General features: G+C 38.1%; 1 protein-coding gene across 1 annotated transcript in view; it reads right to left on the bottom strand.

Moving 5' to 3' along the window:
* hmcn1 (hemicentin 1) overlaps positions 1-18,259 on the bottom strand; it is a 538,964-nt gene that overhangs the window by 403,778 nt on the left and 116,927 nt on the right. The window contains exons 7-9 of the mRNA XM_069942357.1: positions 6,595-6,715; positions 6,014-6,277; positions 2,509-2,653 (exon numbers count right to left, since the gene is read on the bottom strand). Of these exons, the coding sequence (XP_069798458.1) occupies positions 2,509-2,653; positions 6,014-6,277; positions 6,595-6,715 (530 nt within the window). The remainder of the gene's footprint in view (positions 1-2,508; positions 2,654-6,013; positions 6,278-6,594; positions 6,716-18,259) is intronic.

The raw sequence follows: 18,259 nt of genomic DNA, 5'->3' as shown, positions 1-18,259 counted from the left end.
GTTATTAACACACAATCAAAATCAGAATATGGGAAGTATATTGTTAACCTGGTAAATGTATAATAATTAAAGGAATTAAATACAATTAATTGTGAGAATGTAAAACTACTTGCATATTTACTGTTTATAGAAATATACTTAAAATATTTTGAGAAACAGGATTTCTCAATGAGTTGTAAGGCAGTTTCTTTCTTCTATCATTTTGAATTCACCCCAAATAAACAAGGTCTCTCTGGAGGATACAAATTTTGGTCTAGTGGATTTGTCAAATTTGTTCTCCTGGTTTAAGTACAAAACCATTATCAATTTTGGATTTGGCCTAATTTAGGAAATGAATGTCTATCTTGGAATATGTTCTCAGCAGATAAAGGGACTAAAAGATTAAACTGGAAAGTTAACATTTCAATTTTGGATCACATTGAGTGCAAATTGGTTTTCTAGTTTTCAAAGATGCAACAGTGACTACAGCTACAAAATATTTTAGAAGTACAGAAGTTAAAGAGCTAATGGGAGCAATTTTTTTTAAACATAGCCCAGCCCATTGCTTGGAGATCAGACCACTATTTTTTATTCAGATCTGCCAAATTCTTACCAGCAAAATGCAACTGCCTATTTAACATCACAAGTCATTTCATCCCCAAAAAATCTTCCATCTACATCTGTCAAATGCAAACCACCTTGATTAATGGCATTTGGTCCAAATCATTTTCCTCCTGCCAACTAGTTTAGTGGTTATGTCATTGGACTCTTATCTGTGCTATTAATCCAAAACTGTGAATTTCAATCCCATCAGACCATGTAAAGAATTAAAATTCCCAGAATTTAATACATCTGAGATATAACGCTACCATCAGTTTTGCTAACCACAAGATGTATTGTCATAAAAACTTAGGTGGCGCATGAATGCAGTTCAGGGTGAGAAATATACCATGTATGGCCATTCCTAGCACATTCATGACTCCAGATCCATGGCAATAACCATTATCTACCCTCCAAAATTTCCATGCAAGAGGCAGTTGGCAGTGATCAATAAAATGCCAATGACATTCTCTGATGAAAAAAAAGTTTGATTCACATTTATTTATACATTTTTGTCCAAATTGAAATAATGTGAATACTTTATCCATTTCAATCATCTTTATAAATTCTAATAAACCCAATTATTATCAAAAATAGATGTGAGGGTGCATATCATCTGGTGGTTCAATGAATTGCAGATTTCAAATTCTTATATTGTCAGATTTCCTATTGATGTAGCAGTGAGATTACAGAGGAAGTCAGGGCAAAATCAAGTGCAAGTTCTCCTCTAGACTTGTATTTGTTTCGTGTCACTGTAGGAACTACAAGGGACAAGTATGATGAGTCGGAGTCTTTGTGACCCTCTTACTATGTTGCACAGCAACTGAGTGCTTGAGAATATTGATAGTAAATTGTAGGGAAGTCCAGCGATGGAAACAGTCAGAAGAACGCTGTGTCTACTCTTTCACAGCATACCTGTATGTTAGGAGCAGGCACACTTCTTCAAAATACTATTTGTTTTATCCCCACCATTTCCATCTCTCCAGTTGTGGGCCCACTGAATAAATGTGTCCACAAGTACAAAATTAGTTTTGGAATGGGAAATGGTGTGCTGTGATGAACACTTGTATTTCATGTTGGAGGGTGGTCTTTGGGGATCATTGCTTTTCCCAGTTTATATTAATGATTTGGTGGGCAAAATGTGATTTTAAAATCTTCTGATGATGCAAAACATTAAGTGTAATAAACAGAAAGGAGAAAAGTGATAGACCAGGAGGATGTAAAAAGGTTTGGCAAGTGATTAGGCACACGCAGATTAAATTTAACCTGGAGTAGTATGAAGTGCTAGGTTTCAGTAGGAAGTGGGTGGAATGATAACAATCTGAAAAGGTGAAATTCTGAACTGGATGAAAAAAATGTGGACTTCTGGCAAAAGTTCAGCATAGGTCCCATAGCAGATTTCGAAAGTGACTACAGAGCATACAAGATCTTAAATTGTATAAGCACAGGGTGCAAAAGCAAGAACCTTCTGTTCATTGCATATTCAGAAGGGTTTGAATATGTTTAAAAGAATTCAGGAAAGATTTACCAGAATAATTCCAGGTATGAGAGGGCAGAAGAAAATAATGTAATGGGAAGTGAGGATCTGTGATTTGGAATGCTTTATTCAAAAGGGGATGGAAACCGATTTAGCTGAAACTTTCAAAAGAAATCAGGTGAGGACCTGCAGGTGTGGAAAAAGGCAGAGGACCACAATTAATTGGATCTCGCTCACAAAATTCTGGCATGAGACATAGAGGCAGAAAGGCCTTATTCTGTGCTATCATAATTTTATCTTTCTTAATGAAAAATTAGTAACTCTGGGAACAGGGAAAAATGTACAGAGATCTTTATAAACTCAGTGTTGAACATTGCAATCTTGGCTGTTTGAATCTTTGCTACAGCAGATAACCTGGCGAAATAATGGAAAAATGTATATTTTATACATACTTGTAAAACTGGTCTATTCCAAGTTTTGAACCAGTTCTGCTGAAACGCAGTGTGAAGGGGATCAGACTGTCCACAGTACATGAGATATAGCCTGTTTGCAGATAGTACCCTGCAGTCTGTGCTGGCATTGTGACCTTTGGAGCACCTAAGGAAAGATGTCAAGTTTTATGAATGTTTTTAAGTTACTTCCATGGAGGGATTAAATGAATATTTGTCACAAATTTAAATCTTAAATTATGTTTCTGGGCAACAGATTTTACATTGATAATATACATGCCATAACATCTATTAATTGCTATTAGCCCCATTCATTTTACTAAAGACCAATTTGCTTGAGCTAATTTAAAAGTGATGTATTTGCATTTGCCTCATAATATTCAAACCCATTTAAATGACACTGATTGCAAATACAGATAAATGAATGCAATTTTTTCAAACCAAACAAGTGATGGAGCAGATCACCCAGTGTTAATTTGGTCTTAGCCATTTTTGCCTTTGGAAATCCATTGCTGGTTGGGGATATGTAAATGTAGCACTTTAAGCCCTGCTACCTGTGTTACAGGCTGTCCAGCACTTGAGTGGACTCCCCATTGACCCCTCTTCACAGCTTCCAAACTCAGTGTTTCCTTTCTCAAATAAGACCAAAACTGCACATTACACCAAGTGCAGCCTCAGCACACCCCTTGCACAGTTGCAGCAGAATCTCCCTGTTCCTAAATTCAATCCCTCTAGCAATGATGGCCAATAGCATTTAGCCTTCTTGATTGCCTCTTACACCTGGAAACTAACTTTTTTGCAATTCCTGCACAAACATTCAAATCCCTCTGCACAATAGCAGGTTACAATCTTTCACCATTTAAATAATAATCTGATGTTCTATTTTTCCTTCTAAAGTGGATGACTTTACATTTACCAACATTGTATCATCTGCCAGACCCTTGTCCACTCACTTGGCATATCTGTCTGCAGACTTGCTGCAGTGAGTGAGAGAGTGTGAGAGAAAGTGAGGGAGTGCGTGCATGCGTGCGTGCGTGTGTGCGTGCGTGCGTGCGTGAGAACGAGCGAGCGTGTGAGTGAGCGTGTGAGAGCGAGCGTGTGTGAGAGCATGCGTGTGTGAGAGCGTGTGTGTGTGTGAGAGCGTGTGTGTGTGAGAGCGTGAGAGTGTGTGTGCCCTTGCGCGTGCGCTTCGAACAGATTAATGTGGGGGACAATTTCAGCTGCTCACATTGCTCTAGATTCTGATTTATGCAGGCAAGTTCAGAATATTTATACCCAACAGCTTCTGCAACTTGAGATGTTCTGCAAATTTAGAGATACAGCATGGTCACAGGCCATTCTGGCCCATAAGCTTTTGCTGCCCAAATTTACCAATTAATGTAGAAACCGAATGGAGAAAACTGAGGCACCTGGATGAAACCCATGCAGGTTACAGGAAGAATGTTGAAACTCCTTACAGAGAGTGCTGGATTCAAAAAGTGGGTTGCTAGCACTGTAATAGCATTGTTCTAAATGCTAGGCTAACCAGTCCACCCTGAGCTTTTAAAGGAATGGAATCTTCTGCTAAAGATTAAATTTAATTTAGGCCATACCCCATAAATGCAAGAGTGATTATCAAATGAGTCACTGAGAGTGTGACTGCATTTCTGTTTAGTCTATTATTTTGTCGACAGGTTGATCCTAAAACTGACTATCAATTTTCCATTTACAAATATAAAGATCAACTTAAACTTTGCATCATTGTATCTATTATTCAAAAACTTTCTCCTTCTTACAATTCTTTTTTTTAATTATAGGTTACATATTGAAGTTGAAAGATGATCAGCTGTTTTAAAAACCATTAAATAATATTTCTGTCATTACAAAGAGAAAATAATAAAACTATATGAATGAAAGCTTAAATTTTCAAGCAGGAACTCTTTGTCAATGTAGCTCTGATTCAGGGGAGAATGCCTTGCCTAATTGCACAATTTTTCACTCAGCGAGATATCCTCCTCTTCAATGCTATACTTCTTCCAAAAAAATCTTTTCTTTTTCTGATGCAGAGCATAGTTCATTTTATTTGAGAATTCCTTTTTGAGTTTGATGTTACTAAGGATCTTGTGGTTACCGTTAAACTGAATATTGTTGAAAATGCAACACTCCAGAAAGCTCATTTGTACAATAACAGGACTGGACATGTATACACCAGACTAGCTCGACAGCTTGAGTTATGGTAATTAAGGGTCCCTTGTTGCAGAAAATCTGATTTAAATGCTGCTGATAATCAATGACTACTTGGTTTTCTCTAACAGCTGGTATTAAAATTATTCTAAGTGATTACAGGTCATTTGAAACACGTAATCAATTTTGTTCCAACAGATTTACATAAACCTTTATCATTGAAAAGCATCTAACTATTGTTACATCTTTGGCTTGGCTTCGCGGATGAAGATTTATGAAGGGGTATGTCCACGTCTGCTGCAGGTTCGTTTGTGGCTGACAAGTCCGATGCGGGACAGGCAGGCACGGTGGCAGCGGTTGCAAGGGAAAATTGGTTGGTTGGGGTTGGGTGTTGGGTTTTTCCTCCTTTGTCTTTTGTCTCTGTGGTCTTCTTCAAAGGAGGTTGCTGCCCACCGAACTGTGAGGCGCCAAGATGGAGGCGATATCAGCCCACTGGCGGTGGTCAATGTGGCAGGCACCAAGAGATTTCTTTAAGCAGTCATCAACACCTGGGAAATAACAGGGGTTCCATGCAATGGAATGTTAGACTTATTATAAGACGACTTGCAGTGGCCCATCACTGGCTTTAATGAGCTTACCACATAACATTAGTCATCTGGAATTTTCTTTGCGACTAAAATGCTGCTACAATCAGATAAATTTTATTTTTAGTAAATTAGCCCAAGATGGAAAAAACTCTTTGAAAATTGAAAAAATATTATTTGTATGTGAAGCATTTGATCAATCTGATGTGCCATGGTTTCAGCAAGGATCGCTTCTAATAAATGTTAGAGTCAGAAGGCAGTGATGTAACTGAAGGAAAAGCATACTTGAGAGGGGAATGTGAAATGCAACTCCTCTGATGGATCACTGATAAAAATTATTAGTGGACTCAGCCAAATCCTGCTTTGCTCAGAGAGTTTGCATAATCAATTAGCACAATGTTACCAAACTAGGGAAGAGAAATGGGAAAGTTACATTCAGTTTCGAATACCACATTTACCTACTGGAAATGTCCTCCAGCTCTGAATAAAAACAATGCACAAATATCCTACCATTGCTTTTATATGAAGATATCATCAACCTTGCCTGTTGAGAAATGTCATGTATAAAATGAACGTAGAATGAAGATGCTTACAGAAATTAAACTTTTAAACTACTATTCTAAAATATTAAACGATTCATGTGAGAAGCAGTGAAGAATTTCTTTTGGAAACAGTAATAGGTTCAATATTAATGTTGCACAGTAGCAGAATAACAGTTAAAAATTACCTGATGAAACAGTTGGCAGTGTTGTTGAACTCACCTGGAACAATGTTGGAGTATGAAACACTCGATACTCGCTGGAAGGGGTACTCTCTGGTGTCATATCCAGTCACTTTCAAGAAAAAAGCCTCATCAGGTGGAATAAATTCAGTCACATTCAGGATGCTGTAAGGCTTTCGGTCAGGATTATACCCAATTGGAATGGTCTTCAATGTCATGCCCAAAATGCTGAGAAGCTCCACTCGATCCACTCTTGCAGGAGGAACAAGTCCTGTTGTATTCAGTAGCAGGTATGTTGGGATGCCTGTTAGTGAGAAAAATGAAATCCAAAGTACAGTAAAACCCCTGTTATCCAGAATTCAAGCAACAAGCAGCCTCAAATAACCAGCAATAAAATCACACACAATATATAGGTAAACAATACAGAAGTTTAAAATTAGTATGCCTTGCTGTTGGGTCCATATTAAATAATGAACTGGACTTCAGTAAAAGTGTGGCTTGGAAGTAGAATATTTATATGGTAATTTCATGATCTAACGTCAAATTATTGATGTTGCCTGTGTCATGAAGCCTTGTTATGAAGTGCACTCACAGGTGAAAACAGGTTTGTTAAAGACTGACCTTGGACAGGTCTGTTGCCAATCTTCCTAAAATTCATTGTTGGTTTTCGTGAAAATCCAGCTCTAAAGTCAATAGTACTGAGGCCTGTGATTCGAATTGAATGTCTCCCAGCACTTGCAGTCTGTAGAGAAAAGATAGAATATCAACAACCTGCAATAAACCTAAAATACCAAGAGTGGTGGATGTACAATAAGACTGAGGATTGCATCCTGACCCAATGTCTTCATTGTTGGGGTCTGAGGTGCATACATTTGTTTAAGTGTAATTATTTACACTACCCCATCAATTTCAGTTACCCAGTAGTTGCACAACACATCCAGCCAAATAAAACCTTTTCTGGAGCACAAAATTAGGACCAAATTTCTGTGTCTGCACTTGCTTTCGTCTTGATAAGTTAGCAGCCAATTTAATGCTGACACTATCCCACTGGGTGAATTGGATTATTAACCCAAAAGGCTGACCAAGTAATAATGAATGGAGGGACAGTCTTTATTTTTATTTGAAGTTGTTACCATTCATATTACACAAGGAAATAAACCAAGAGGAATAGGGATAGTAAAATTAGCATTTCTGTTGCTGCTTGTCCAATTCTCTTCAACTTGGCTTAATGCTTACATCCACTTCTGAGCTGACCATCCCCATCCACCCTTGCCTGTGACTGTACAACAGGCATAATTGTAGTTGACATAATACCAGGTTACAATTGTTTATTTTATAAACAATTTGCAACGAGTTAAATCACAGCACAAATTTATTTCACGTTTGATTCATCGGCACTGCCAGTATCAGAGGTACAGGTATCTATGAAAGTCAGAATGGCAATCAATGATTTTAATATCCACAACTTAAAGAGCCTAAAAGTCCAAGGTTTTCCATTTCATAAAATGATGCAATGGCACTGAGCTTTATCCCTGCATCTGTACCATGCAGCAAATAATGCTGAAAAATAGGGGCCCCAAAGTGGAGGAATGTAAAGATCTTATAATGTTGCAAGTCTGATGGAGTTTCCAGGTATAGAGGTGTAAAATGATCGAAACAACAGCCCAAACATTTCACAGCTGAAATCTTACTGAAAGCATTGCCAAGGTAAGTCAGTGAGGACAGATAAAGAAGGCTAATATGTCACAAGTCAGGAGATAAATTATAGTCTTTGGATTTGACTATCCTCCTAATTTAATAACATTTAAAAATTTACAGATTTTTATTCCAAAATCTACTTTATAAATGACAGTAATACTGGCATTAATCACAGCTGCTCACATTTCCTCCAATGTGAAAAGCTTGTCTATATTTTCATACTGTTCAGTCCTGAAGCCCGCTAGCTATCTATTCCAAGTCTCTGACATAATGCATTTAGTCTATTCTGGTCCCTTACAAAAGTTTTGAAAATCTTCACTAAATTACTTTATTATTATCTGTTTGTTCTGCTATCCCTTTAAAAATTGATTGGGTTGATAAAGAACAATTTTGCTTAGAAATCCATAGTGATAATTCATTATTAGACTTTTTTTGTTTCTAATTGTTGTTCTACTCTCTTTTAGTGGGTTGCCATTATTTACAGATTCAGAGTTTTACACTCAATTAAGATAATTCCAATTACCAACATTTGGACCACAACCATCTTGATATTTCTTATCTATGTAATGATCAAAATGTATTTTAAATATTCCATCTGTATCCACCTCCATCACTTCTTCTGGCAGCCCATTTCACATCTTATGTGTGAAAAAGATTCAGCTCAGGATTTTTTTTAAAATCTTTCTCCTTTTACCTTAAGCTCACAATCATCCCTCAACTTGCCATGCACCAGGGAGAAATGGCCCAATCTATCCAATCTCTCCTTATAATTCAAACCCTCCTGACCCAACATATCATGAAACTTTTCTGTACTTTTTCCAGCTAAACTATATCCTTCTTATAAGGGGCATAAACTAAAAAAGATATTGTATACGAGGAAATATATTCATATTGATACAATTCACCCATCCCATTAAAGACAAGGGTGGATCTTTCTGCCTATACAAATCTGCCTTAATTTTCTTCAGTAATGGTATATAATTCAACTGATACAAATCCTGATAATCCACATTTACCATCACCCCCAAATACTTTATTCTATCAGACCAACAAAATTGGGTAACCTGTTTACAATCTGAGTAATCTTCACTTGACATTGGTAATAATTCACTCTTGTCCCAATTAACTTCATAACCAGACATTTCTCCATATTGTTCCAAACATCTCTGAAGATGTATCAGAGATTCTTTAGGATTTGTAAAGTATATTAACACATCATCTGCAAATAAATTAATCTTATATTCTTCCTCTCCCACTCTAATACCTTTAATATTAATATTCTGTCTAATAAATTGAGTCATAAATAATGCAAATAAAGCTGGCGAAAATGACAGCCTTGTCTAGTTGATCTAGTTCAATTAAACGAAGATGAAATTTGTCCATTTGGCCCACTCTAGCTGATGAATTGTTATATAAAGCCTTTATCCAACCAATAAAAAGTGGGCCAAACTTAAAACATTCCAAGACTTTGTCTACCTGGTCAAATGCCTTTTCAGAATCCAAGGGCGCTATTAAAGGTTGATTATGTTGATTTTTAGATGCATTAATTAATGTAATCAATTTAACGATATTATCATCTGAATAACGATTTTTAATAAAGTCTGCCTGATCTACATGAATCAATTGTGGTAGATATTTCGCAAGTCTATTTGCAAGCACTTTACCCACAATTTTATAATTCACATTTAACAAAGAAATCGGTCTATATGAAGCTACTTTCAAAGGATCTCAATCTTTTTTTGGAATAATGGTAATTAAGGCTCTAGAAAAAGACTCTGGAAGAGTAGATGTATCAGAAGCTTATTTTAATACTTGTCGAAATACCGAAAGTAATAAATCATAAAATTCCTTGTAGAACTCCAAAGTAAATCCATTCTCCCCGGGTGATTTTCCATTAGGCATGGTTTGTAATACCTCTTTAATTTCCAAACCTGTAAATGGACAATCTAACTCCTGAGCATCTATATCACTCAAAAATGGAAGGTCTAAATTGGCCAAAAATGATTCTACTCCACACGTGTCAAACTCTGGCCCGCGGGCCAAATTTGGCCCGTGATATAATTATATTTGGCCCGCAAGATCATTTCAAAAATGTATTAGAGGTGGCCCGCCCTGCAGCGAGAGCCGATGCTGTTTTTTGGTAATGTCACCCCCACCATCCTCCCCCTTCATTGCACATCCTTCCCCATTATAACACGAGAAATTGTAACGAGAAGTCTGTCGATGTCATCAGCCGGCAAGCCAGTTGGACGGCTCCCCGCACAACCAGTCACTTCTCCCACCTGTCGAGCAGTGCGGCGGATTGGCGAGTGCCTGTGATTTCCTGTCGGTGCGACGGGCATGGCAGGCTGCGCATGGCCCCCGGGCTGCGCGAGCCCCGCGCGACTGGCACCAGACGGCCTTCCACAGTGCGAGCGCACTTCTCCCGGTCGCCATGGCCTTCAGTGCTTGTACCCGCGCGGACCCCAGGGACGGCTGGTTCGGCCCTGCACGTGAAGAGAGAGATGGTGGCTGTCCGCAAAGGCTGATCGGCAGCGCACTGGGCCTGAGTGGGTGGGTAAGCAGGGGTGGGCAGAGGGTGTAGGTGAGGAGTAATGGGCAGGGGAAGTTATGGTGGTGCGAGGGGCAGTTAGAGGGAGGGATGAGTAGAAGGAGGGGTGGATAGGGAAGAGGTAAAAGGGGAGGGGCAGGGTGAGTAGGGGAGGGGTGATTAGAGGGTGAGAGACGGGTAGAGGGAGGAACAGGTTGAAGGGAAAGGCAGTAGAGGGGCGTGTATAGGGAGGGTAGAGGCAGAGCGAGTGGAGTGAGGGGTGAGTAGAGGTTGGGTAAAGGACTGGCCAGGTAGAGGGATGGTGGGTCGAGGGTGAATAGAGGCCTAGAGCCTGAGGAGTGAGCAGGAAATGCTGAGTCCTGATGCAGGCCAAAATGGACACAGCCTGTGAATGCTGACTACATCTCCACAGGGACCAAATAGGTTTCCCTCAGGTCAAGCAAAGGATGAACTTGAGCTACCTACTCCTGACCTGTAACATTATCCTCCTAAAGTTATATCCTAAAGTTTAACATTACATATGTTGAAAGAAGAGAAAACATGCAGATGTTGTTGAAAATTTTCAATAAATATTTAGTTCGGCCCTCGACTTAGTCCAAGTTTTTAATTTTGGCCCTCCGTGAATTTGAGTTTGACACCCCTGTTCTACTTGATCAGTATCTTGTTCAATCCCTGAAGTATATAAATCTTGATAAAAAGAACGAAATTCATCATTGATCTCCTGAGATTTATAAGTGACCCTTGAACCTTTCCTTACCTCATTTGCCTTGTACAGTTGTAACTTGACATCTAAACTTCTACACTCAATATTGACTGACAAGACAAATGCTTCCTTTACCACAATTTATACCTGCACTACCACTTTGATGAACTATGTCTCTCCACCTTTTGGTCTCTTTATTCTCCGACACCCTCAAGACCCCTAGCATTTACTGAGCAAATCATTCCCTAGTTTAATCTACCAAAGTGCAATATCTCACATCTGAATTCTTAGTATTAATAAGAGTGACCATAAAACCATCCATTTCTTACAGGAACCCATCTGGTTCACCAGTATCCTGGAGGAAAGAAAATCTGCTTGTCCTCCCTAGTTTAGCCTATATGTAACTCTATATCCACTGTAACTGTGTCCTCAATTCATTGATAAGTAAGGATAAACAGCAAATGCTGGCATTACCTGTAATATCCATATCTTATGACTGATTAAAGAAAGCCATATCTGAGGCCACAATGTTCATTCATGACATTTCCCCCTGATATCCTTCCTGGATATTTATTATTCTGGAAACTTGGTATAAGGATTATTTAAGATCTGAAATGCAACTGCATCTAATAATCCTATCAATTTAAATGCAAATCATCTTCTGTAACCCATTTTTGACTTGCATATGGCAGCTGCACAGATTGTGGCCAAAACAATATGAAGTTAATGGGATGAATCCAACTCTCAATAATTTAGACTTTAAACCAGTAAGGCATGAAAATGCAAATTCTTCAAGTAAGACATTCAACATGGCACTAATTTGAAAAAAATCTATTGTATAGAATAACAAAAGAAGCTCACTTGTTATTCTGGTCAACATTTAGTTCACATTTAATAGCTCTGAAGGAATTAATTCTACATTTAAATAAAGTGCCAATGAGAATTTGGTGCTCACACTTCAAAGTAATCTATTGAACTTGCGTTTGGAATCTTTCTGTGAGATTTAAGTTCTACATAATCATGAATCAGCTTATTCCTTTGCTTTGGTATATTTGGTAAGCCATCATAAAAATCCCTCAAGCCCTGCTTTTGAACCCCAAGCAGAGTAAACAACAGGGTCTGTAAACAAACTGTAAAGTTGAAATTCACCCACTGCTCCAACATGTTCAGACAACAGTTGAATCACAAGATGCCAATTCCCATCATGCTGTATTGAAACAGGCATGTGTGAGCATCAACACTAGAAATGATCAGGTGATAAATATCCTGCTTCTGTGCTGTAATTTCTATACTTAACTTTAACCCTTTAATTGATAGGAAAGAACTATTTTCATTCATGTCATTTTACCTGTCCAGTTAATAAGGTGTAAGAGTGTGTGCTGACTGACAAGTAGGATTAAAAGCAGGTACCATTTCAGCATATTGTAAATCACAAAGAAAATTTTAAAAGAAAAGTAAAATTTTAATTTCTTCTCAATTCTCTCTGAAGGTAGAGAAACTGATATTTTCCATAGCATATTTTCAAGGCATGACTGGTGATCTGGGATATCCATGGCATTCTTCCTTGAATAACTTGGGGAAAATTATTCATCCAGTTTGTTAAATAAACAAATCTACTGCAAATATGTATCTGCTAAAAGTTTATCAAAACCCTTGCCTCAAATTATTATGAATGTATTTTTTGGAGTTTTCTTAACAAGTTTCATCAGTAGCAATTGGGCTAATTTTCAATCAGAGTAAGTCTGACCTTGCTAGAATTCATGGTTTGCAGTAGCTTTACAAGATGTTGTACATCTGTGAACCATATTTAATATTTCAAGGATGTTGTAATGGACATTTGGCAGGAATCTTTTTTCTAATTGTCTAGACTGTTGACGGTTATTATACAGAGATAATCACACACAGCATGTGAGGTACTGTTTGAAGCTGAAAATGTTTCACAGTAATGAGACCTTTCTGTACAGCCATGGAGAATCTCCATGCTGGTTTGCTCCTCTGTAAGGGCTGACACATGCTGTTGTATTCCACTGATTAATCTGTAGATTTACAATACATTCCATCATTTTCCAAATACTAATGTATTTTAGTTTTACTTTAATCATTAAAGTGGGATGTCACTCACCTTTGTTCCTCAGCTTACAATTTAACTTATTTGATCTTTTTTTTTAAATCTACCTGACTTCATTTCCACTATAATTTTTGTTCCTGGCAAATTACCAGTTGGTTTGATATGGCTTTTCAAGAATTCTAAAAGGTATAGAGTGGATAAATGGCAATAAATGGTACATTTGAAGTGTAGGTTTGTGGTATATTTTTGAGCCTTGAGTGTCTAATTATACTGAAAGAAGTGTTGCAATGCTATATAGCAAATAGAAATTATCCAACAACATAAAATTAAAAAAAGGTAATCGATGCTATTTTAAAATTTCATTTGATTTAAATGTTTAATAAGATTTCAAGGCTATCAGTACCTCATATCTCAAATGACACTAGGCAGTCTTCAGGAAAGGGCAATTGCATGTTTTCGGATAAAAAAATATCAGGCACCTGTAACTGCACAATGATCTGTAGGTCCATCTTACACACAATTTATATTTGCTCGCCCTAATGGAGAGGAGCGCCTTCAAATCAGATTTGCCTGAGACTAATAATTTCAGGCCTAAAAATACAAATTTGTAATTAACACGTCATACCACATTGCCGTTAGTTAAGATTTGCAATTAGCATGGGGTTCCTTTTCACCAAATAAAATGAAGTACATAATCAGCTTTATATAGCATTATATTTTTGTTCAAATGGAAGTGTAATGCTTTTCAAAACATAACGGGGGTGCAGGTTAATTGGGTGTAAATTGGACAGCACAGGCTTGTGGGCTGAAAAGGCCTGTTACCCTACTGTTTGTCTCAATTTAAAATTTAATGCCCTGTTTTCTAAGCAGACAATGAATCAGTATCTTCACTTTAGCATCTTTGTTAAGATCCTCCCCATAAATCTACTTAAATGCTGAGTGCTCATGACCATCCTTGAGTGCCTTGATTTTGAACTGAAAACATAAAAATGTTTCTCTAGAAGATTGATTGTATCATCAGTTTTATCCAAAAATAGTTACAAGCTGTCAACATTTACCTGTTCCCAGCAACGGTACCAACTACACCTGCTCAAGAAAAAGAGCAGCGCCAACCCCTTCATCACCACCAGCCTGGCAAATCCATACAGTCGAGCAGAGCTGCAGCTTCAGCACAATTATTTGACCATGTCTGATCATTAAGACCATCTTCCTCCAACTGAATCCCCCCCAGACTCATTATGTACCAAACTGCCAGCACAGTTTGGACTTAGAGCAATTAGTTTCAAACTTCAAGGGAGTTACAATGGAAGGGGAGGTAAAGGTAACAAAGGCAGTTGGACAAAAGTAACAAAACTTTATTTGGCTGTAATAGGCTCAATTCTCTCAGCAAAAAAAAATCTTTTTAAGATTCAAGATCCCTTTATTGTCATGTAATAGTACAAAACATGTAATTTAATTTAATTTATACATACAGCATGGTAACAGGCTCTTTTGGGCCACCCAAATACCACAATTAACCCTACAACCCCAGTATGTTTTGAAGGGTGGGTGGAAACCCCAGCAGACACAAGAAGTACAAACTCCTTGCAGACAGCACCAGATTCAAACCCAGGTTGCTGGCCCTTTAAAAACGTTGGGCTAACCACTACGTTAACCGTGCTGCCTCTGCCTGTCATAAGGAAGACAAAGAGCCGTGGTTAGTGTTGCCTGGCGACACTTGCAGTAAGAGAGGCAAAACAGTCCCTTTAGAGTTATTGAGTGTTCGTGGATTCATCTCCAGTGCTTCTCCTGCAGACTCTGCAGCTGCACAGACTCCTGTTTGATCCATCGGCATCCAGGTCCAAACTTCTAGTACAATCAAGAGGCCTTCAGTGCCTGTGGCTCTAATCACCCTTTTGAATCCCAGTTCCAATATCCAGTCTCCAGCAGCCGGAGGCCACTGTGGGGTCCCAATGGCAAGTCACCCACAGCCTGTGTGGGTCCTTCATTCAGAGAGCCCCTCGCTGGTACACTTCTATAGTCAGTGACCTGTCAGGTCATCCCTTCTGCTTCTCCTTCTCAATAGGGGATGTTCTCATCATTTCTAGATCCCTGCATTGGTCCGCTGCTATCCCAGAGACCGAAACCCCTTGTGCTGCTGCTGAGCTCAGGCACAGCCATCAGACTCTGAGGCTGAAAAATTTTAAATAAAAAGACCATTGGCTCCTTTAACAGGCTGCTTAAAGCCTATGGAGTCGTCAGCATTAGGAATGGGCTATTGAACCCTTCGGAGCATCGCTGTGTCTCCACTCCCCGCTCTCAAGGGTCCACATCGCAAGTGTGGTACATAGTTTATCAAAATTGTACAAAAAATTGAATTATCAGTCAATGAAGCTGCAGTATTTTATGTCCAGAGCTTAACATTTACAACCAGGGGTCTTAGAAGTTTGTAGTGATTTTATTTATTTATTATGGATATAGAATGGCAATTTCTCATTGTTAATTCCCACTTTGTGGCCCAGATTAAAAATCCAAATGCTGAAATAAGAAGAACACTATCTATGGGCCTCTGCGAGTGAGGTCTGTACTTTGCAAAGTGACAGCTTTTTTTTAAATTCAGTTGCCACACTGGCATTTCCCAGCATACAATTCTTGCTCACCAAGGCAGCAATAGCAAGATAGGACTAAATTTACCATGACTGGCAGCTGGGGTAAGCCAGTCAACGGGGGCATGTAACCCCCTTCTACACATCTGCCAAGTTTTATTTTGGCTTGTTTTAATTCTGCACAACACTTACATTGGGAGCCAAAAGCACCAGTGTAATACAAGAAGAGCTCAAGATTCTGTTTTCAATAATGAATTAGCACCACATTGTGCTTTACTTTGTTTCAGGAAATGATGTCTTCTATTTTTCATAAAGGCAGGAATGCAAGTAACAAAACTCTCTGTTGAGTAATTTTTCTTGTAATTGGAACAATAAGAAAAGCAGACGTATAAATTCCTGCACAAGAAATATTTTCCTCAAGCATGATATTTTATTTATAACATGGAATCTTTTCCAGATGCTGGAATATTGTATCCCTGTTTTTACAGCAAGTTGACTGGCAGTTTAATTACAACTATGCACATGAACACAGCTTTAACATAAACCACCTTGTTCTGCAGCATTGTTCACAGACTGGGGCATGTGTGACTTTATGAGAAGGATCTTAACCATCAGTTCCCCTACCTACCACCCCAACTAAATGCTCTCTGTTTGTATACAGATTATGACATGAACTTGTAACTTTCCTCAGATGAAACACTGTGAAGACACACACCATTCCCATAATACGGCGCTGCTTTAGGGTCCAATATTAATAAACCACGCAAGCCTTCTGAGACAGAGCATTGCCTGTACTAAATTTCATGATCTGGCACTACTCAGCACATCAGTGTTACCAGATGCCCAAAAAATTTAAGGCCCAACCAGGCGCGAAAACCAGCTCAAATCCAACCCAAAAATACTGATTTAGATTAGATTAGATTCAACTTTATTATCATTGTGTCAAGTATAATACCAAGTCAATAAAATGTAATTAGCATCCAAACAGAAGTTTTTTAAAAAATCGAGCTATATACAAATAACTATGTGAAAATAAAAACAAGCGCATTCAACAAGAAAACAATTATAAAAGTACTGACAGTAAACTGTGAGTACAGTACCACTCAACGCTATAATTTAGGGTTCAGCAGGGTCACAGCCTCGGGGGGAAAAAGCTCTGGATTCTTTTTATTGTAGAAGATTCTCTACAAAGACCTGAATTACATACAGACAAATTGACAAATAAAATCCTGCGTCTAGTAACTATGGAAATAAAAAAACTTCTTAAACAAGGCTAGAAAAATCTAGAAATCTAAGTTTTCATGTTCATTATTGACTTAACATTTTCTACATTTCAGCATAGATGATGTTGGCTTGAAATTGTTACAGCAGACATTGTTTCTGGACATATATGCGCGAATGTTTAATATTGTCTCCAGCAGTTCTTGTTGAATTCTGTTTCTCAGTTTTGTTTTGATAAGGTTAATCTGAGAGAAAGTTTTTTCAGTGGCCGCATTGCTTAATCAGTTTCAGGCTATTTGTGTATTGTATATCCAATTTCTTAGAACACCTTCCAATAATTTACCTACTACTAACAATTAGCATTTCTTAAAAACGGCTTCGCTCTCCCAGATTTTACAATAATGCTTCTCATATTTTTTTCCACTTACCCATGAGGCATACAACCTGCTAAAGGAATAAGTAGTTAAGGTTAACTAACAAGAGTGGATAGATTAATATGACCAAATAATGACAAAAGTGGGCAGGGTGATGGGAGATGTGTTACTGCATTTTCTTTTCAGTATTTTTATTGATGTATTTTTCAAAGTGGAATTTCAAAGTGCACATGTTTAAAAAATACATTACACTTAAATCATAACATTTCATCCAAGGTTCCCCACATTCTCAATCGAACAGATAATATTATGTTAAATTTTATTATTTTATAATTAAAAAAAGATCAAAACCCACCACCAAAAATGAAAATATTTGGCAATAAGAGGAACGAAGAATTCATTATCAGAGCAATACCTTAATTACCTTAATAGCCACCACCTCTATATTCATATCAAAGCAGAGATTAAGAAAATAATTTTGAATTTACGAATTTTCAAAGTTACTATGGTAAGACTCTGCCTGTATTTTCGATTTCTATCAAGTTTCAACTTCCAATGCTTATCTGCAGCACTTTCCGCAGCACGAGGTTGCAATGTGTGGCACGCTACTCACGTGTGATTTTGGTCTGACTCCGAATCCACGGCTGTACCGTTCCACCCGGTCCTCTGAGTCTGCTGGTCCTCTGAGTGCCCCGCTCCAGCAAGCCACTTATACTGCAACAATTGTTCCACTGTTCCTCCCTTTCACTTCATATAAAACTGCAAAACTTTTTAAGAGAGGCCCCAAACCCCTCAACCTGCAAACATTCAAATCTTCCTGCAGCCAATCTCCAAAAAAACCCAATTTAGGCGGGAAAACAGCCCATCTGGCAACACTACAACACATGGAATTCCTCGAGTCTCAGGGCTTTGTTAGCAATGATAATCCAAGCACACACCAATTATGGAATAGATCTACAATAGGAACCCTGATTTATGACCACAGATGATGAGGAAAACACAACTTTTCACTCCACTCCAGGGCAAAAAAATTATCTAGCATATTCCAATGTATCATTAAAGACAGTACCAGGGAACAGATGGTAT

This window comes from Narcine bancroftii, chromosome 5 (genome assembly GCF_036971445.1).
Source record: "Narcine bancroftii isolate sNarBan1 chromosome 5, sNarBan1.hap1, whole genome shotgun sequence".
Taxonomy (NCBI): Eukaryota; Metazoa; Chordata; class Chondrichthyes; order Torpediniformes; family Narcinidae; genus Narcine; species Narcine bancroftii.
Note: the sequence above shows the minus strand (reverse complement) of the source record. Positions and strands in the feature narration are given on the sequence as shown.